General features: G+C 37.9%; 1 protein-coding gene across 1 annotated transcript; it reads left to right on the forward strand.

Annotated features, from left to right (window-relative positions):
- The first annotated feature begins 3,898 nt into the window (after nucleotides 1–3,898).
- comp (cartilage oligomeric matrix protein) lies at nucleotides 3,899–21,104 on the forward strand. Its single transcript, XM_057842062.1, has 19 exons — nucleotides 3,899–3,966; nucleotides 5,351–5,424; nucleotides 5,692–5,743; nucleotides 8,552–8,700; nucleotides 8,911–9,048; nucleotides 9,193–9,270; nucleotides 10,236–10,388; nucleotides 11,779–11,883; nucleotides 12,091–12,198; nucleotides 13,930–14,089; nucleotides 14,167–14,285; nucleotides 15,296–15,348; nucleotides 15,415–15,608; nucleotides 15,671–15,849; nucleotides 16,032–16,080; nucleotides 17,060–17,256; nucleotides 18,047–18,219; nucleotides 18,312–18,451; nucleotides 20,222–21,104. The coding sequence occupies exons 1-19, from the start codon at nucleotides 3,906–3,908 to the stop codon at nucleotides 20,278–20,280; spliced, it is 2,241 nt and encodes a 746-aa protein (XP_057698045.1). The 5' UTR covers nucleotides 3,899–3,905; the 3' UTR covers nucleotides 20,281–21,104.
- Nucleotides 21,105–22,866: the final 1,762 nt, after the last annotated feature.

Here is a 22,866-nt window from a genome sequence, read left to right on the forward strand (position 1 = left end):
AGAGTTGGAGGACATGTTGGCTTAAAGATTTTTGAAAAAGAAGCTTTCACTTCTCACATTTTTCTCATACATATTCACCAGTAATCTAAACTACCAAAAAACATAGTAAACAATCAAACACTTGATTATGTCATTTTACAGATTAATCATATTTTTTTATATATACACTGCTGACCAAAAGGATTGGCACCCCTGCAATTCTGTCAGATAATGCTCAATTTCTCCCAGAAAATGATTGCAATTGCAAATGCTTTGGTAGAAATATCTTCATTTATTTTACTTGCAATGAAAAAACACAAAAGAGAAGATCATTTTACACAAAACTCCCAAAATGGGCCAGAAAAAAGTATCGGCACCCTTTGAAAAATCATGTGATGCTTCTTTAATTTGTGTAATTAGCAGCACCTGTTACTTACCTGTGGCACATAACAGGTGGTGGCAATAACTAAATCACACTTGCAGTCAGTTAAAATGGATTAAAGTTGACTCAACCTCTGTCCTGTGTCCTTGTGTGTACCTCATTGAGCATGGAGAAAAGAAAGAAGACCAAAGAACTGTCTGAGGACTTGGGAAGCAAAATTGTGAGGAAGCATGAGCAATCACAGGCTACAAGTCCATCTCCAAAAAGATGAATGTTCCTGTGTCTACCGTGCGCAGGGTCATCAATAAGTCTAAAGCCCATGGCACTGTGGCTAACCTTCCTAGAAGTGGACAGAAAGGAAAAATTGACGAGAGATTTCAACGAAAGATTGTGCGGATGGTGGATAAAGAACCTCGACTAACATCCAAACAAGTGCAAGCTGTCCTGCAGTCCGAGGGTACAACAGTGTCAACCCGTACTATCCGTCAACGTCTGAATGAAAAGGGACTCTATGGTAGGATACTCAGAAAGAGCTCCCTTCTGACCCAGACACATACAAATGCTAGGTTGGGGTTTGCCAAAACCTACCCGAGAAAGCCAAAAACATTTTGGGAGAATGTTCTTTAGTCAGATGAGACAAGTAGAGCTTTTTGGGAAAAGGCATCAACATAGAGTTTACAGGGGAGAAAAACGTAGCCTTCAAAGAAAAGAACACGATCCCCACAGTCAAATATGGCAGAGGTTCCCTGATGTTTTGGCGTTGCTTTGCTACATCTGGCACTGGACTCCTTGACCATGTGTATGGTATTAGTCTAAAGACCAACAAATTTTGCAGCATAATGTAGGGCTCAGTGTGAGAAAGCTGGGTCTCACTCAGAGGTCATGGGTCTTCCAGCAGGACAATGACCCAAAACATACTTCAAAAAGCACTAGGAAATGGTTTGAGAGAAAGCACTGGAGGATTCTAAAGTGGCCAGAGATGAGTCCTAACCTGAATCTCATAGAACACCAGTGGAGACATCCGAAAATGAGTTTGGAGAAAGCACCAAACAAATCTCAGAGACCTGGAGCAGTTGGCAAAATAAAGAATGGTTTAAAATTCCAGCAGAGCATTTTAAGAAACTCATTGATGGATACTGGAAGCGGTTGTTCGCAATTATTTTGTCTAAAGGTTGTGCTACCAAGTATTAGGCTGAGAGTGCCAATACTTTTTTCTGGCCCATTTTTGGAGTTTTGTGTAGAATGATAACAATTTTTCCCCCATTCTCCTTTGTTCTCTTTTGTGTTTTTTCATTGCAAGCGAAATAATGAAGATATTAATACCAAAGCATTTGTAGTTGTAATCATTTTCTGGGAGAAATTGAGCATTAACTGACAGAATTGCAGGGGTGCCAATACTTTTGGCCAGCAGTGAATGTGATATTTATAAAATTTTGCCTAATCACAGTTACAGTTACAAATGTGCATTGTTAGATTTTTTTTCTCAGTAGTAGCAGCTAAATGTTTAGTCGCTAGCTGTTACTGCTGTTCAAGAGAATAACCATACTTACCGTATTGGCCCGGATATAAGACAGTGTTTTTTGCATTGAAATAAGACTGAAAAAGTGGGGGTCGTCTTCTATTCGGGGTCTAGATATTATATCGATTTACGACGCTAGATGGCGCCAGATATCATTGAAGCGAATGCTGAACTTGACTCCCCAGGCCAAAGCGACCCCTTATAGTTAATGCAGTTATTGCAATTTTGTTGTTTTATCACAATAGATTGGTTTATTTACATTTCAAAAGCAGAAGCCATTCATTTACGAATGTGATTGCCCTTTAGTTTACATATTTAAATGTTCAAATATCAAGATTTGAGTGAGGCAAAATAACATGCTTTTTCTCTCAAATATATTATTATATTCATTTGTTTCAGATGTACTGTAATTATTTTTTGTAGAAAAAATAATTTGGTGTTCAAAAAGTCTTTTTTCAAACATGAGTCTTGAAAAAGAGGGGGTTGTCTTATAATCAGGGCCGTCTTATATTCGGGCCAATACGGTATTTAATAAGTAAAGGGGGGAAAATGTCTTATTTTGATCATATCCATTATGGGGTTGCATGAGGTGGAGTGAGACATTAAATCAAAGCTTACTATTTTATAAAAACAAGAAAATTAGTTTTACCCATTCTTTTGGAAACCTGTTTGATGATTTTAAATCTAATACATTATGTGATTCACTTTCAATTTCCTCTTTTACTATGGTAAAAACAAAAAAAATGTAACGGTAGTTGTTGTTGCGTGCATGTTGTGGGATACACGTTCCACCATTTTAACCGTTTTATTTGAGATTCAGTTGTCACACATTTCAAATGAATTGTGTTGTATTGATAAACAATGAAGACAAAATTTGAACACAATACTTTAGATTTTTTTGCTCAGTCCAAGATATTTTCTGCAAAAGTTGCTGCTGATTCAAAAGTATGATTATTGCACATGTTCTTGCCTCTGAAATGAAACGTCACGTCACGTTGATTGCTACAATTCTAGAAACAAATCAATGTGAAGTAACGTTTCATTTCAGAGGCAAGAACATGTGCAATAATCATGTTTTTGAAATCACTTTACCTTGATTGCTCCAATTCTAGAAACAAATCAATCAACGTGAAGTGATGTTTCATTTCAGAGGCAAGAACGTGCAATAATCCGTTTTTGGAATCAGCAGCGACTTTTGCCTTCACAGAAAATATGTTGGACCAAAAATTAAAATATTGTGTTCTAATTTTTGTTCATTGTTTATCAATGCAAAACAATTCACTTGAAATGTGTGACAGTGGCTTTTCATGATGACAGGAAAGGTTCTCGGTGAACCTGAGGTCATGCATTGAGAAAGTCATAAGCCCCCTAACAACAAACACTCGCTGAAATAAGGCAACATTGATGAACTTTGCAGGTGGTTGTAACTTTTTCACCTTAACATTCCGTTTGGCACTTTTTACATTGTTGGCTGACTGATCTTTTGGAAAAATTTCAATCACAAGTTGTTTTCCTAAACACTCAGTGACGCTGAGAGATCATCAAGGTGATCAGGAAGAAAGGAATGTTAGTGCCATCTGCTCAGCTCATTAGAAAAAACATACGCACATACACACACACTGCAGGAGGCAGAAATGTTTTCATCTTTATTTTAAGTTTAGTTGTTTCATCTCAACAATTTGTAGGTGGTTTTTAAATTTGTAATGTTTAAACACATCTGTCATGCTTTTTAGAACATGTCGTACTGTATATAATATTACGCTAACACAACCATAACGTGATGCATGTGTTCATGAAAATCTGAGCATTATCCTTTCCTGGAATTCCGACAGAGGGGGATGAGTGCTACAATTGGGGATGACAGTCGTGGGGATGTGTTGTTGATGTTTTTTGGTGACTTTATATATATATATATAATTATGGACGACCAATGGGTATAAAAGCCAAATCAGGGGGAGGAGATAGTAAGTCTTACATTGAAGCAGGTTTTCAGAAAGCGAACAAGAGGAATACACATACTGCAGCATGTTTGGTTTCGTGGTGCTGACCTGCGTGCTCTGCGTAGGACAAGCTGCAGGACAAAGAGGTGAGAGAATTCTTTTAGATGGAGAATTGGTGGTGATTTTGGGAAATAAGAAAAAGAAACTTGAAGAATCACAGGGTCGAACATTTATGAACTGTCAAGAAAATTAAATTCAAGTTTATTCTTAACAAGTGTCATCTTAAGTTATCCATGGCTGCCTTGATTAAGAAACCAAATTATGATTTTATGATCAGATCAGACAAAGATGATGTCATGTTTGATGGTTGTTCATGCTTTGACATTTTGTGTTGTTAGAGGCAACATTTTCCTGGAATCTATGTTACGTGCATCGAATTTTGACTTTTGAGAACTGCATCTAATATGGCTAATGCATACGATGTGAAACCATATAGTTGATCCTAATGCTGTTTAACAGCAAAAATAACAAAAAATGCATTATTATAGTATATTCATGTGCGTGATGTACAGCATGTAGGCAATGTATTGTTCAGTATGGTCTCTCTCAAGTTGTACTGTATGTAATATTACCAACACATTTGCTTCCATCACACTTCTACAACTTTCTTGGGTGGGAATAGGTTAGTTACTCACAGAGCATGTTGGGGTCTGAGTCTGTTGGTACAAACAGCAACTACAAACTGTGCTGAGAGATAAGCTTCAGATTTTGTTGACTGATGAAAAGCTTTGTTTCGCTGTACCATTTATGTTAGGAAGTGAGTGCTAGGGTGTCGTTCAAAAATCATTGCTTGAACATCACTTGAAGATCATAAATCTTCAACTTATTGCGGCACACATACTGTGAATAAAAAGAGAAACCGCAATGTTTCTAGTCAGCAGCTCTACAAGAGTTTGCATCTGGGAAAACAAATCTACTGTTCAAATTGCGCTAATGATTATGTTTTCTGCTTCAATTGAATATGACAGCAACAAGAGCTAAATGTACAGTGAGATTAAAATCTTCAGAAAAACTTTTTGTATCACGTCCGTATCTGCAGAATCGATCATGCAACTGCCATCGCGGCATTTCTGTCTGCTTTTTAAAATGTAGTCAATGCGTAGGTGGTGGATTCTAGCGAGACCTGCGGTGCTTCTGGAATGTCAACCATTAAGACTCCTTTTTGGGAATACATGCGCACCTCAAGTACTCGTGCATAGACAGACAAACAGACAGAATTCATGTACAGCATGTCAATTACGTGTGTCAAGTTGTCAGGTATTTCATTGCTTACTGACTTAATTTAACCAAGTCACTTAACAAACTCTGGGTGTTTTTTCTGTAAATATAATTGATTTGGACTCCTTTATTAAATTATTTACACCATATCATAACGTGGCGAAGATGATTCTAGATCCTGCAATTGTTTTATAACACATACTTATCATCCAACAAATGCAATAATTGCTGTTTTTTTTCTCCCAATTTTAGATGGTGAAATTATAAATCAGATTAAAATGTCAAACCACGCCTTGACGGAGATAAGAGAGCTTCTAAAACAAATGGTAAATCATCCTGAAACTTGTACTTTTGGACAATTCAACTTTTGAATCTTGAAATCTTTTTTTTTTTTTTTTTTTTTTTTAAAAAGACGCATAGCCTATACAGTATGCTGCAATGATGTTAAAAATTTTTTTTTTTTTCTTTTGTGATAATAAAGAATAATAATTAAAAAACAACTGGGTATTTTTGGTTGCTAGAAAAAAATGGATTGCACACACCAAACCCTAACAACCACAGTAGAAAACCAACTAATGTATTGTATGTTCCAGATCAAAGAGATGGTATTCCTTAAAAATACAGTGATGGAGTGCGAAGCCTGTGGTAAGTCACTATGATGAATACTCAAAATTATTTGCTAAAATAATTGTTAAAAGTGTATACAGAGGAATTAAACTAAAAAATAATATAGAATAAATTAAAAAATGATAGTCTAATTACTCCTCCTTATTTTATTATTGAGCCAGTTAAAATCTCGGATATAGTTTTTGTTGTAAATCCAACATCCCCGAGGTATGTATATATATATATATATATATATATATATATATATATATATATATATATATATATATATATATATATATATGAAATAACTAGGTCAGTTACAGGGGAAAAACAATCATAAGACTGATATTTTTATGATTCATTTGTTTTACTATGATTTTCTTCCCATGTTAAAATTTGATTTAAATATACTTATGGCGGAAAACAACCAGGTGACTTGAATTTCCGCTATGAGACCCCCAAATTGGCCAAATTTCAAAATTGTCCTATACATCATTTGAAATCTTAAAATTTCAATTTTCTGGGGAAGAAACATTTTGAACAGAAGGGCATTTAAAAAAAAAATAATTTTAACCCCTAAACCCTAACTCGAGGTGAGAGCATGAGAGAGCAGAATTAAAGACGCCATGATTTTAACGAGATGTTATCACATACAGTTGTGGTCAAAAGTTTACATACTCTTGTGAAGAACATAATGTCATGGCTCTCTTGAGTTTCCAGTTATTTCTACAACTCTGATTTTTCTCCGATAGAGTGATTGGAACAGATAATTCTTTGTCACAAAAAACATTCATGAAGTTTGGTTCTTTTATGACTTTATTATGGGTTGACAGAAAAAGTGATCAAATCTGCTGGGTCAAAAATATACATACAGCAACACGAATTAGTAATTTCTTGTGAGTGATTATTGACTTGAACAATCATTGACTTGAACAAGTCAGGAAAGTCACTTGGAGCCATTTCAAAGCAGCTGCTGGTCCCAAGAGCAACAGTGCAAACAATTGTTTGTAAGTATAAAGTGCATGGCACTGTTTTGTCACTGCCACGATCAGGAAGAAAACACAAGCTATCACTTGCTGCTGAGAGAAAATTGGTCAGGAGGGTGAAGATTCAACCGAGAATCACCAAAAAGCAGATCTGCCAAGAATTAGAAACTGCTGGAACACAGGTGTCAGTGTCCACAGTCAAGCGTGTTTTGCATCTCCATGGACTGAGAGGCTGCCATGCAAGAAGGAAGCCCTTGCTCCAAAAGCGGCACCTTAAGGCTCGACTGAAGTTTGCTGCTGATCACATGGACAAAGATAAGACCTTCTGGAGAAAAGTTCTGTGGTCAGACGAAACAAAAATCAAGCTGTTTGGCCACAATGCCCAGCAATATGTTTGGAGGACAAAAGGTGAAGCCTTTAACCCCAAGTACACCATGCCTACCGTCGAGCACGGTGGTGTTAGTATTATGCTGTGGGGCTGTTTTGCTGCCAATGAAACTGGGGCTTTACAGAGAGTAAATGGGATAATGAAGCAGGAGGATTACCTTCAAATTCTTCAAGATAACCCAACGTCATCAGCCCGAAGATTGGGTCTTGGGCGCAGTTGGGCGTTCCAACAGGACAATGCACCAAACACACATCAAAGGTGGTAATGGAATGGCTAAATCAGGCTAGAATTAAGGTTTTCGAATGGCCTTCCCAAAGTCCCATTGAGAACTTGTGGACAATGCTGAAGAAACAAGTCCATGTCAGAAAGCCATCAAATTTAACTGAACTGCACCTATTCTGTTAAGAGGAGTGGTCAAAGATTCAACCAGAAGCTTGCCAGAAGCTTGTGGATGGCTACCAAAAGCACCTAATTGAAGTGAAAATGGCCAAGGGACATGTTACCAAATATTAGCGCTGCTGTATGTATATTTTTGCCCCAGCAGATTTGATCACTTTTTTCTGTTCACCCATAATAAAGTCATAAAAGAACCAAACTTCATGAATGTTTTTTGTGCCAAAGAAGTATCTGTTCCAATCACTCTATCAGAGAAAAATCAGAGTTGTAGAAATAACTGGAAACTCAAGAGAGCCATGACATTATGTTCTTCACAAGTGTATGTAACCTTTTGACCACAACTGTACTTACCTTGTTTCGATCCAAAAACTCCATGTAGCATGTCTCACCGAGTGTCAAGACACAGCTGTGAATGGCCACAGCCGGACTTTTGGGGATTTTATGCGTGAAACACGGTAACACAACAGGGGTCGCAATGCAGAAATCGCAGACATCAAGGAGTGGTCGAAATTTTCTTCTCTCAGATTTTTCTTTGTTTGGATTGATTATCTTCTAAAATATCGGGGAAAATGGGACTAACAAAAAATACAATTGAGCGATAGCTATGAGGTAGATATCTGTGACCTATTTACAGACACGATGTTGTTTCATTGTGACGTTTGTTAAAATGTTTAAATATGCGGGTGAATAATATTTTAAAGTCTTTTTTTAACTAAATATTAGACATCTGTTAATGATTCTGAACTAAAAATGACATTTCAAAAAATAAATTATTTACCTTCTTTTTATGGCTGGGTTGAAACAAAAGCGGATGTGCGGTGTCTGTAAACGGGGGTCTCCTGGGTAAAACAGACAAATCAAAAATAGTTCGGGGGCTTAATGCAGCATGAAACTGCTGTGGCAGCATAAAGACATGTTGTTCTATCAAACACAATAGTTGCTTAGACTTAAAATACAGCAGTGTATTTTAAAGAGGGGGGCAAGAGCAGAAACTGTTTTTTCAGCCTTGTCTGTGTTTTCCGCCTTATGCTTTTAATATTCCAACCTTATCTTGGATTACAATTTTTTTAACAGGGATGGGTGGAGGGCTACCTCGACCATCTTGTGTACCCAATCCATGCTTCCCTGGCGTAAAGTGTATGGAGACACCTCAAGGTCTAAATTGTGGACGCTGTCCCGAGGGCATGGAGGGTAACGGCACCCACTGCACTGATGTGGATGAGGTAAACAGAAATACAATTCAAAAAAGTATACGTAAAACTCTTGATTCAGGTGATAAGGAATTTTAACATTTTGACAATATAATGAATGGTCATACTGTACCGCAGTCCAAACTGTTGACGAATACTGAAGAATTAACAGAGTCTCAATCCACGTGTGTTTGTGGATCATTTAGCTTGTCTTCAAATGTGTTGTTTAAATGGCACCTGCAGTGTTCTGTGATACCATGCCACATGGGTGTCCGGTGCATCAACACATCCCCAGGGTTCCGCTGTGGTTCTTGTCCCTCGGGATACACTGGCCCTCAAATACAAGGCGTTGGCATGGCTTTCGCCACTGCTAACAAGCAGGTAAATATTATGATAATCAATAGCTATGATTTTAATCGGGTTTTATAGTCTTAGAAACGAATACAGAACTTTAAATTTTAAAGAAAACTTTCTGAAATATCTGAATTTTTTTTACTAATTGTGGTTGGTTCTTTTCTTTCAAAGGTATGCAAGGACATCAATGAGTGTGACAGCCACACAAATGGGGGTTGTGTAGAGAATTCCATCTGTATGAACACTCCAGTAAGTACTGATTCTTTGAAAACTGAGACAAATGTCTTAAGTTGTCATCAACCTGCTCAAAATGCACACAAAAAAATAACTAGATGTCCCATGTTGTAAAAAAAAAATGCTTTCAACTGTGGTCAAATTTGGCACAAAATTTTGTGAAAAATCCCCAACGGAGGCCCAGATACCAAATGTTCATTCCGCCATTCTAAAGCCTGAGTTATGCTTCTGTGTTGTGGTGACGACCTAGCGATGATGTACACCCTACGGCGTCAATGAGCATTCGATAGTTCTGCGGCAACGGAACGCATTGTTCTGTAATTCACTGCTAAGCCAATAGATGGGGGTTGCGTTATGTTTGTGCTGTCAGTCAAATTACGAATTCTAACATCGGGTGGAAGCCAGCAAGCTGCGTTGTCCAGCGTTTTGTCCGATTTCTTCGCCGTGTCCAACAAACAACCAATGGGAAGCCATAGCAGATATCACCGGATCGGGTGGCCATTCGCTTCCGAACACAAACATACTTGTCTCGGTGGTTCTTCCATTTTTTTATGCATTCACTGACCGCCAGCCCCGTATTTTCAGCAATCTCCTTCCACAAATTACTTGCCATTTGGCAATCTTTATAAATGTCTTGACGAGACACTGTAGAGGTTGTCGTACTTGCAGACCTCTTCGATGATACTCTCATCGGCTCGGTCCATTTTTGCTTGTAGCACAAAATGGTGCTGATCTCACGCTGAACTGGAAACAGCAGTCTGAGCGGACCAATCACAGTCCATTTGCGTCACGTCACCACGCGTTGACGTGACCCCTAGTCAGGATTTTGTGGAGGTGCACGTCAGGCTACGGCGGAGGGTCGTAAATTGGGTCTGCCTTGACGGCGTAGGTCTGCTGCAGAAGTATAACTCAGCCTTAAGAGTGTAGAAAATGGTAAAGTTAATGTAATTGACAATAATGTGTGATGTCTCATATGTTAGGGCTCCTTCAGATGTGGCCCCTGTAAGAAAGGCTACATAGGTGACCAGCGACGTGGCTGCAAGCCTGAGAGGGCATGTGGGAATGGCCAACAGAGCCCTTGTCACGCCAGCGCAGAGTGCATCATGCATCGAGACGGCAAGATTGAATGTCAAGTCAGTAAATTCCACTTTTTCTTTTGGCGCAACTATAAGTCATCTTTATACCCACCTGAAACCCTCACTTCACACTTTATTAGGAACATAAGTAGAGATGTCCCGATCGATCGGCCGATCGGGTCCGATCACGTCAATTTCAAAGTATCGGAATCGGCAAAAAAATATCGGGCATGCCTTTTTTAAATATATATTTTTTCTTTTAATTAAATCGTTTTCTAATTGTATTTAACGTTACAGACATAATATGTTTCACTCTTCCAGAGTCTTTAGTTTAGGCTTAAGGTAGGGTTATCAAATTTATCCTAATAACGGCGGTAATTAATTTTTTAAAAAATGTATCACGTTAAAATATTTAATGAAATTAATGCATGCGCTGCACGACCCACTCACGCATTGTCGCGCTCAATCTGTAATGGCGCCCTTTTACCTATATAGAGAGATAAAAGGCAGCAAAAAATGAGTAGAGTGAATTTTGGCAGCCCTTGGAGCCTTTTTTTAATTGGCTAAAACCTTACAATCCCTCTCCCTACAATTAGAAATATCATGGGAAGCAATGTGGGGAAGCAAGGTAGCAATTGATCTTTATCTTAACACCTTATGTTATTTGCCAACGCAGAGAAGATATATCAATTGGTAGCACTACGCACAGTCATGGTTCCACTTCCCATCATGCATTTGGGCATGACTACAGTATCATTTACTGAAAGCTCAACAAATACACTAGATGGCAATGTTTAGTTACAATATACAAAGTCAAAAGTCTTTCTATCCGTGGATCCCTCTCACAGAAAGAATGTTAATAATGTAAATGCCATCTTGAGGATTTATTGTCATAATAAACAAATACAGTACTTATGTACTGTATGTTGAATGTATATATTCGTCCGAGTTTTATTCATTTTTTTCTTAATGCATTGCCAAAATGTATATGATTGGGAAAAATTATCGGGAATGATTAGAATTGAATCGGGAGCAAAAAAAAAAGCAATCGGATCGGGAAATATCGGGATCGGCAGATACTCAAACTAAAACGATCGGATCGGGAGCAAAAAAACATGATCGGAACAACCCTAAACATAAGTTAATCAGACGCAGTACAAGTGCTGTCTCCAAAACTTTTCAACATAAGTCCATTTCAGCGCCTGTATTTTTTTTTTTTTTTTACTTAGAACTGTTCTGGTTTTGAGTAGGGGACTTTTATTTGAATGCCTCTCTGATTTGTCAACATTTGTCAACAACTTTTAAATAACTTTACATTGTGCATGTCAGTTCAATGTGAAGTTTGAACCACAAGTCCATTGTCCATTGGGAGAGCTTGCCTTTAAACATAGATAATGCTGTTCCCGAGAAAACAGTGTCGCTCGTAAAATGTTTGACATGTTTTCAGTGTGGAGTAGGTTGGGCAGGCAACGGGTTCCTGTGTGGGCCTGACATTGACATTGATGGTTTCCCAGACGAGAGGTTGGACTGTGCTCAGAGAAACTGTGCCAAGGTGAGTCACTTTTACTGTCACAAAGAAATTAATGACATAGGGAGGTTTATAGATTCTCATTTCTTTTACAGATGTCAGATGTATTTTAAAGGACACATTCTAAAGATACAGAATGTGAAGGAACTAAAATCTTGCCAAAAAATTTGATTCTTTTTATCCTACTTGCTTGTTCCTCATCGTTTTTTTTTTTTTTTTTTTTTTTTGCAGGATAATTGTCTCACTGTGCCGAACTCTGGTCAAGAGGATGCTGATCGTGATGGAATTGGAGATGCCTGTGATGACGATGCAGATGGAGATGGGATCCCCAATACACAGGTTCTTTCAAGGATGAGAGGATTTTATTGTACCCTGCACAGACACCCTGTGCCAGATGCAGTAAAGGAGCCCCAGTCTACTGCATTCATGTTTTAAAGTAAATCATAAATGGAGTTCACTTAGGCTAGGTTCAGTCTTAATGCAAGAATCTGATTTTTTCGTGTTTTTCCGACTTGAGTGAGGCATTAGTGGCATAGAAGTGGACCATTTCAAATCCGATCTGGGTCACTTTCATAAGTGGTTTAAATCTGATCTGGGCCACATTTTTCCACAATGTGGCGGTGGTCTGAACTGTCAAGTCTCCCAAATCGGCAGCAAAAAGCAAGAGCGGCAGGCAGGACGGCAGCGATGTGCATTAGCAGTCATAAAAAAATTAAATGAAGAAAAGGATAATAAGCCTGATAATGCTCGATTTTCTTTCCGTGCGCCAAATGAGCAATATTTCAGTATTGTTTACATGGCCAAGTCAGGGCAAACTGACGCACGCGGCTTATGTGCATGCGTTCTTCGCGCACAGGGCGTGTATGTGTTCTACGTACATATAAACTTTGAAAACAAGACTAAACGGGGATTATTAATGTCTGTTATTTGTGTCTTCTTTTTGGAAATCAAAATAATGATCACCCTGGAATGATATACAGCCAGCATGTGTAGTTATTTGTTTTGATGCTTCAGCGCATGCGGGTCAGTTTGCTCAGCGCATGTCGGACTGCGAATTACTGCGCATGCATAATACTTGAACGGGCTCAATGGATAAAGTCAGTCTGAACGAGCACGCCCCCAAAAAAACCCACATATGATAAAAAAAATCAGATTTGTGCATTAAGCTGTGACATATTTATGTCACACTGCTGTTGCCATAGTGTGCACTTCCTGTGGGTGTGGTATTACAGTATAAAAAGGAATCTCTGTTATGTCTCTGTGACATATATGATGAGAAGCACACTGAATAAAGAAGTGTTGTTCCATTCAAGTCTCGGTCTTACATGTACTTAGATCAGGGAAGTACATAACAAAGCAGTATGAACCTAGCCTTTTTGTACAGTAGATACTGTAGTGTTATTTCCACCACGACAGTGATTTGTAGTGGCCACAGAAATGTACACTGTTCCTACTGTGAAACATGGAGGAGGTTAAGTTATGCTCTGTTGCTTTGCTTTATCTGCACCAGGGGAGAAGGGAGTTGGTGCAGGGTAGACCGAAATCCCAAGGCTATCAATGTATTTTAGAGGGAAATGCACTGTCCAATGTCAGAAAGCTTGGTGTCAGTCACAGGTCATGGTTCTTGCAATAAGATAATGATCCCTAACACAGCTAAAACACCCAAGAATGGCTAAGAGCAGAACATTTCTGAAATGGCCTTTTATATGCCTTCATCAACTGTAAATACTGTTGAACATGTGTGGAAGGAGCTGAAATGTCAAGAGAAAGCATCATTCAAACCTGAGACAATTGGAGCACTTTCCCCACCCTAGAGTGGAGCAAAATATCTGCTGAGAGGTGCACAAGTCTCATGGAAAGTTACTAAAATCAATCGATTGCAGTGTTTGCCTCAAAAGGTCATGCAAAAAAATTTACATTTTAGGGTTTTATTCTTTTTAAAGCTTGTTTTGTGAGTTTGTTTTTGTAAAATATTGCAGTTAAACCTTCATTTAAAAGCAATGCCGGATTTTCATTGTTTTTTTTCTCTCAAGCAATGATTCTGAAAATCCTGGACGTGCTCGTTTACAGGACAACTGCGTGCTGGTACCCAATGTGGACCAAAGGAACCTCGATGAAGACGATTTTGGTGATGCTTGCGACAACTGCCGTGCTGTCAAAAACAACGACCAAAAGGACACCGATGTGGACAAATATGGCGATGAATGTGATGAAGATATCGACGGGGATGGTTAGTAGAAGTGATGTTTTACTCACTGGAAACTTTTTTCAAAGGATACACATGAACGCTGGATGCATTTATTCCAGGAATCCCCAATTACCTGGATAATTGCAAAAGAGTTCCAAATGCTGACCAAAAAGATCGTGATGGAGACAAAGTTGGAGATGCCTGTGATAGCTGTCCCTATGATCACAACCCAGACCAAGTAAGATACCATATATCATTAAAAGGACAGACAACACCTAGTATAATGGAGCTTCATGTGAAAGACGGTGGCTCAAAGTATCCCAGTATGCAAATAGCATATTCTTAGACTTTTGATAATGAAGTAATGATGTTTGACACTGCTTATGAGCGCAGCCATTTTTTGCCATCAGTTATACCGATGCACATTAACAATGATAGACACCAGCACAGGGGCATATGATAATGGATATTAATGACATCACAAGGATGGGCGGGCAAGCTACGATACTTGCATTTGATTGGCCCGAATAGAAATGGCAGTGATAAAATTTCTGCCTTCACTATGAGTGGCCACTCCCTGGAATGTTGGATCTTTTACATTACACATCAGAAAAATTAAATGCTGTGTTTTTTTAATGCTTCAAATGAGATTCTTCCCACCGGAATACACATGATAAAGGTCTTTTATGGCCCATTAGCAGATCCTATGGAATATTAAAACCTGTTTATCTTCCCGTTAAACTAGAACTCAGAAATACAAAATAGGCAAGATTGTAGTTTGCAAAAAATCTGTGTATCATCAAATAGTTTTCAATTTTAAAATAAAAAAAACAAAAAAACAATTAAGATAGCATGTTTTGTTTCATGTAATTTATTTTCAATTTTCAATATAATGCTGATATTAAAAATTTTAATTTGAAAACAGGCTCAGTGTGATTTTATCACCAATTTATTACTTGGGTTGTAGTCGTGTACTATTTAATGCAATTTTAGCATGTTTTGGTGTGCGATTTCTTCTAACAGGAGAAAAAAGAAATATGTCTTTTTCCCCCCCCCCATCTGTCAGTCTTTACATTGAAAGCTGTTTATAAAATGGTAAATCTTTCCATGGAATCACATGTTTTCTTATGTTGTTGTTCTCTTAGTCAAAAAGGTTCCCGACCACTGCTTTAGAGCGTTTTAACTCCCATGACTAGCTATACTAAACAGCTTTTCTATTTAAAACCTAAAACCAATACTGCTTTTCAGTTGGACGCAGACAACGACCTGATCGGAGACCCTTGCGACACTAACAAAGACAGGTACCGTTAGATTTAAAGAAGCCAAACATGGCTAAAATCCAGCAAATCAAAGACTATATTCCCCAGTGATGGCGACGGTCACCAAGACTCTCGTGACAACTGCCCAGCCGTCATTAACAGCTCCCAACTGGATACCGACAAAGACGGTAAAGGAGACGAGTGCGATGACGACGACGATGATGATGGCATTCCGGACCTGCTGCCACCGGGTCCCGATAACTGCCGTTTAATCCCTAACCCCTTGCAGGAGGACTCCGACGGTAGGGATTGTAGCAGTAAATATTTCCTTCACTTTCTCACCCGTTTCTTTATTTCCTTCCAGGCAATGGCGTAGGTAATGTGTGCGAAAAGGATTTCGACAACGACACCATCATTGACACCATCGATGTTTGTCCTGAAAATGCCGAGGTCACGCTCACAGACTTCAGGGAGTATCAGACTGTGGTTTTAGACCCAGAGGGGGATGCTCAGATTGACCCCAATTGGGTGGTGCTGGACCAGGTAAATTTATTTTCATAATGTTCACTATTGTGGAGGACGTAATTACTGTAGGTTACATTTAAGAGCTAAGATGTTATCAACATAGTTGTTGTACATTGTAACATTATGTAAAAGCTTAAAGTTAATTCACTGAAATAGTACACTACTATTTAATTTTATTTCTTTCTCTGATAATTTTGCAGGGAAGAGAGATTGTTCAAACAATGAATAGTGATCCTGGGTTGGCTGTTGGTAAGAACTTAGTTTGGCAATTGAAATAAAAGAGTGGAGTTAGAGTACAATGATCCCTCGCTACTTTGTGCTTCAAACCTTGTGCCCTCAGTCCATCGCGGATGTTTTTTTCAATCAAAAAAATGAAAATAAATACAGATGAGCCGTCCCGAGCAAATCACGTAGTCTTATTCTCCCTCCTGCTGCTCTTCGTTTGTCAGGCAGTGCACTGGAGTTTCTTATTAAAGTTAACAATGATTGACAGACGTTTAATGTTTGACATTGCCACAGATGCTTGGAAGCTGATGCTTTAAAGCGCCGCATGTGTCAATCACTGTTTAACTTTTTAAACAGCTGCTTTGGCAACTCATTGTGTGTAATTGAGCACCTTGAACAGATTTGAGTGGACTCAATCAATGAAGCATTTAATAAAGACAAGCGTTTTTCTACTTTATTCTTTCAAAATAATTCGGTGGGACAGTAACATGTTTAAAATTTATCAAAATTATTACATTTGAGTGTTTAAAAGCATTTATTAAAAAATATATATGCATATATATATAATTTTTCTTATACTTTGTGAGGGAAAAAGTGAAAAAAAAAAAACGTGTCTTATATGCATCTCTTTCCAATGCTAAATCTGAAAATACATTGAACACACACAAAAAAAAAACAAAAACAAAAAAAAATTTGGAGGGGTTGCTACTTCACCATTTTTCACTTATCGCGGCAGGTTGTGGTCCCCATTAACCGTGAAAAACGAGGGATCACTGTACATCTCATTTAAGCACGGGAAATATATTAAATCTTTATTTATACAATCTCCCAGCCTGAGATATTCATGTGTGTGTGGGATTAAGAAAAACACAACATTAAGGGGCTCCATGGCATTCTTTTAAAAAAAATCATTTTGTGCACATCATCTGCCCTTGTTACACATATTAAACTACATACTGTATGTCTGAGGAGAATGAATGTTAACGTAGCACATCTTTCCCAGGTTACACTGCTTTTAGTGGAGTCGATTTCGAAGGGACTTTTCATGTCAACACAGTGACAGATGACGACTATGCAGGATTTATTTTCGGGTACCAAGACAGCTCCAGTTTTTACGTGGTCATGTGGAAACAGGTGGAGCAGATCTACTGGCAAGCAAACCCATTCAGAGCAGTGGCAGAACCGGGCATCCAACTGAAGGTATGCAACTCTTTATCATTGGATAGTCATCTAAAGGGTTTGTTTAGAGTCAAGTGAACATCATATTAAACTTATAAAACTTGGATGTCACTTAAATTCGCATTCGACTTAAGGCAGGTGAGCCAATACTTTTGCTAACATAGAGTATGATGTTATACTCCCAACTTGGGTAAGACCATGACCACATCAGAAAATGTTATATTGACAGGTCATTGGTAAGATGATGTCCAAACCATCTAGAAAAGAGATGCTATACACCTTGGATTGGTCACAAAATGCGCATAACAGACAGGGAAATGTGCAAACTAACATTAATGTCATCACAAAGTAGGAACTGAACCCACACTGCAAACACTGAATGTACCACAGTAGCATCAGCGACTGACCTTGTTAAAATATGAATTATTTTGCAAAACAATAACATTTTTAACATAACATTTTTTTTTTATTTCCAATAACATACACTTAAACATTTTTTGTTCTGTTACATCTCTGCATATCAAGCTCTTTGCATTTATTGGTGTGCCAGAAGTAGCTCACAGATTTAAAGTGGGTGACCCTATCTTTGGAGTCTTCACTGAACAGGCCATGTTTTCAGAACGTAGAAGAAAAACTGAATAAATAACTGGGTAAATATTACAATAGTGCAACGCTGCTACTGTTTTGTTTTATATTCCATGGACAACTTGGTGACAATATTCACACACTTTTACACATTGCTGAACCATCTTCTGGCTCTAACCGACACATTACAATAGACTCAAATTCTGTGTGGTGTGAATTTCGGAAGGCAGTAAAGTCAAACACAGGCCCTGGCGAGAACTTGAGGAACGCCTTGTGGCATACCGGCGACACGAACAATCAGGTGAAACTGCTGTGGAAAGATGCTCGAAATGTTGGCTGGAAGGACAAGACGTCTTATCGGTGGTTCCTCCAGCACCGACCGGCTGATGGATACATCAGGTACAGTACTTGAAATAAGCAAAACCAGCCAATCTTTCACACTTGTTCTACTTTCACACGCGAAAAGTATTTTTTCTGTCTTTGTGGCATAGAGTTCGGTTCTACGAGGGTCCTCAGATGGTGGCAGACACAGGGGTCATTATAGACGCCACAATGAGAGGGGGTCGACTTGGGGTCTTCTGCTTCTCACAGGAAAACATCATCTGGGCCAACCTGCGATACCGCTGCAACGGTGAGCCAATTGTTATAACTCTACAGTGTGACACTGATTTTTTTCCCCTAGGGTTGTGATCAATACTCTCTCCTCACAAATTTGTCCAATCTAGACTGCATTTACATAATACTAAGTGGGTCTTCTGACACTCTTAACCTTTTTCGTTGGGGTTGGTCTCATATGACGGTTAGAAGTTTTCTAAACCTTGTTCCTCTTCTACCCGTAGTTAGACAAACTTAAGTTAATTTGGGCTGGGAATCCAGTATTCAAAGTCCTGTCAGACATGGCGTCAAGTCTGATATTCACCCGGTGTACGCCCATGTGTGAACACAATGTCCAGGTTCAGTGGACTGGGAAATTAGACGGAACTTTACTGGCTCGTGAGCTAGTCACAAATCCGGTACATTACCGAGCCGTGTTATGTCTGAATGCAGCAAGTAATGTGCAGCCTCAGAGTAGATAGATAATTATTATCTATTAATGATAGATTAAGTAGCTATAATATGACTATACTGCATCTACTAAATTCTTCACTATAAGACGAAATATCATTTAACAAGCAGCAAATGAAGAATTTATTGACCTTATAGATGGCAAACTAGACCCGACAACTGTTTGTCGATCTCAGGACTTAGGAAGTCTTTTGAATTGCTGTGGGACTCTGATTGAGCAAAGGCAAAATGAGTAGAGATGTCCCGATCGATCGATCGGATCCGATCACGTCAATTTCAAAGTATCGGAATCGGCAAAAAAATATCGGCCATGCCTTTTTTTAATATATATATATATTTTTTCATTAAATCATTTTCTAATTGTATTTAACGTTACAGACATAATATGTTACTTTCATCCAGAGTCTTTAGTTTAGGCTTAAGGTAAGGTTATCAAATTTATCCCGATAACGGCATGCGCAGCACGACCCACTCACGCATTGTCGCGCTCAATCGGTAATGGCGTCGTTTTGCCAATATAGAGAGATAAAAGGCAGCGTAAAATGAGTAGAGTGAATTTTGGCAGCCTTTGGAGCTTTTTTTTAATTGGCTAAAGCTTTACAATCCCTCCCCCTACGATTAGAAATATCATGGGAAGCAATGTGGGGAAGCAAGGTAACAATTGATCTTTTTCTTAACACCTTATGTTATTTCCCAATGCAGAGAAGATATATCAATTGGTAGCACTACGCACAGTCATGGTTTCACTTCCCATCATGCATTTGGGCATGACTACAGTATCATTTACTGAAAGCTCAACAAATACACTAGATGGCAATATTTAGTCACAATATACAAAGTCACAAGTATTTCTATCCATGGATCCCTCTCATAGAAAATGTTAATAATGTAAATGCCATCTTGAGGATTTATTGTCATAATAAACAAATACAGTACTTATGTACTGTGTGTTGAATGTATATATTCGTCCGAGTTTTATTCATTTTTTTCTAAATGCATTGCCAAAATGTATATGATCGGGAAAAATTATCGGGAATGATTGGAATTGAATCAGGAGCAAAAAAAAAAAAAAGCAATCGGATCAGGAAATATCGGGATCGGCAGATACTCAAAACTAAAACGATCGGGATCGGATCGGGAGCAAAAAAACATGATCGGAACAACCCTAAAAATGAGTATACCATATTTTCTTATTTTTCTCATTTAATCATGTGATTGACAGTAGATTGCGAGATACATCACATGTTAATACTGCAGTATATTATGTTTGAACAAAATAAGACAGAACATTAATATAAATTGTATATCTGTTTTTGTTTTTTTGTATTTTTTGCAGATACTTTACCAGAAGACTTCGACAACTACCGTGGACGGCAGGTTCAGCTGGTGGCCTAAAAAAAATGACCTGCAAGCGATTGGAAAACCACCACAGAATGAATTCAGATCTCAGACTGATGTATAAGAATAAGCTTATCAGAGGAAATCTCAAAAGGATATTCAACACTTTTAAAAAAAAAAAAATTATTGGTTTTAGGTTGTCACAAACTGAATGATGCATGGGGTCTTTTGTTATCATTACGGGCATGTTCTCCAAAAAATAGAATTCTGAGGGAAAGTCCATTTATTTAAAAAATGTGTTTTAGAAAGTAAAACATATTATACATGCGGTCTAATGTTTCAAGCCTTTACGTTTCAATTCTGATTATTGCAGAAAATATTTTTGGGGCGTGGCCCACAAAAAAATGATCTTGAACATCAAACGTTAGCCTAAAAGTGTATCAAAATAATATGCACTCAATACTTTATTGGGCATCCTCTTGCAAGATTAAGAGTGAGATTATCCTTTGGCACAGTTCAGGTGTTATAATAGTTCAAATTGCGGATGTTCTGTTTTCTCATCTTCCATTTCACAATCAAATCAAGCAGGTTTGCAGGCCAATCAACTACTGTTATTTCATGGCTATTAGTAGTTTTGGCTTCATGGGCAGGTGCCAAATTCTGCTGGAAACTAAAATCATTCACTGCAAAAGGTTTGTTGCAGCATAAAGTCCTCTGGCATAACCATCAACACAAATAGTGGCTTGAAATATTTGACGTTATGTGTGGTGACCCAATATAACATACTGTAAAGTTTCATAATGAAACACTTGAAAATTACTTTCGTGTGATTCGCTTTTATTTGGCATGCACCTCTATGATTTAAGATGCTAAATAATTGATTAATTTCAATTTTGTTTTGGCATAATTGAGTTAATATACACTGATTTGTCAGACTCTTCTTTTAAGAACAGTTTTCTGGTTTGTTTCAGGCAAAACTGTTTCCAGAGCCCATTCCCCCCCCCCCCCCCCCCCCAATTGTATGTAATTTACAAACAAGCTAAAAATTGTTACACCATATTGTTAAAAGATAACCTTAACAACTAAAGAACACCGTCTTCCACTGTTATGCACGTATGAACAAATATGACATGCTTGTGGCACTTTTTTCTTCTCACTCAATAGTATTTACACTATAATCATTAACATTCCACATTTTTGTGTTTAAGATGATAGGTAAAAGTTAAGATTTTAAGCATTAACAAAATTGAATTCGTCAATATTCATGTTTTACATTGCATTCCAAATAAAACTCAAAAATAAGTCTCAGGTCAAGTTTTAGAACTGACAATAAGGGACTACCGAAGTTTCTTCCTGGACAAAAAAACGGATTACCTACAGTATGTTGAGGTGAAAGCAGGGTTACAATATGTTTCTATTATGGTTCTAATTTATTACTCTTTTGCAGTGGCACAATATTGAAATAATCTAAATTGTTTGGACAAAGAACCTCTGAAAAAAGGTGAGCTTCTCTTTTATAAATGTGGCAAGTAAATTGCTTTGAATTTAGGAAACTGTGAAACTGATCATGGCTAGGCAGGCGATCAACACCACTAAAATCTCTGATCCTAGAATAAACCCTGGGTCTGGTGCCACTGCCAATGCAATTGGAGGAATACAAATAATGTATATGAAAAATCTGAGAAATAACATTTTAAAACAATAATTTAATAAAAACATATACATTACTGTGTATATATCTTTTTTCATTAAACAAGTTTAACATGAACTACTTCCTTTGGAACCCATAGGCAACGATATGTCTGCAATTAATTAATGTAATTAATCAGCCCTGAGACAAAAAAAATTGGAAATAGGGCTCTGAGGATCGCTGCGTGTGACTACATCCCTAGATTATACCTACCAAAATTTCTGATCCGTCCATGAATAATAAGTCACAATTAGGGGGGGGGGGGGGGGGGGAGTAAAGCACGGCGTGATGTTTTGACTGTGAGCAGGTTTGTGAGATATTGGGGACAACAGGCATCAAAGTGTTAAAAACCCAAAATTAATGATGAAAAACTTCTGATCGCAACAAGAAATCTGAAACATGCGCTTTAAGTAACAAACGTGTCCATTTTTTTTTTTAACTCAACAGCTTTTAGTGGAAATCAAAATGAACATTTGACAAGCATGCAGATATCCAAAATAATCTTTCAGATTTGCATTCATAAATACAGATTACAAAAAGACAATGTACAGCAGGGCGGAATCATCATGCATGTTCACAGCAACACGCTGCCATGTTGAGTTTTGCAGTCAGCGCATTTTGCAAATCAAGACTATGTGCAGAAAAATGTGTCGTCCACATTCAATTTAATTGACATTTTTCTTTCAGTTTATAAACAAACGGTCACATTAGGAGAATCACATGGCAACAAATAAATACCTACAGTTTCTTTACTACAACTTACAGGACAACAGTGATAAAATGCTAATCGCACTAGAAGCTTTAAGGGGAACTTAAACTGCATTTTTCAGAAGCCTTCTACACTTTTCAATGAACTGTAGTACTTTTAGAAAAACCCGTGCAATTAAAGGGACCATTTATTCAGACCAAAAGAACGTACACGCGATAAGGATGGACTGAAGTATACCTTGATG

This window comes from Corythoichthys intestinalis, chromosome 7 (genome assembly GCF_030265065.1).
Source record: "Corythoichthys intestinalis isolate RoL2023-P3 chromosome 7, ASM3026506v1, whole genome shotgun sequence".
In the NCBI taxonomy this organism is placed as follows: domain Eukaryota; kingdom Metazoa; phylum Chordata; class Actinopteri; order Syngnathiformes; family Syngnathidae; genus Corythoichthys; species Corythoichthys intestinalis.

What these genes read in the sequence shown, in the direction of transcription:
- comp (XM_057842062.1), top strand. Translation starts at nt 3,906, where the DNA reads ATGTTTGGTTTCGTGGTGCTGACCTGCGTGCTCTGCGTAGGACAAGCT. An exon ending in CTTGCAGGAGGACTCCGACG is followed by an intron (nt 15,609 to 15,670) that starts GTAGGGATTGTA and finishes ATTTCCTTCCAG; the next exon opens with GCAATGGCGTAGGTAATGTG. An exon ending in CCTGCGATACCGCTGCAACG is followed by an intron (nt 18,452 to 20,221) that starts GTGAGCCAATTG and finishes TATTTTTTGCAG; the next exon opens with ATACTTTACCAGAAGACTTC.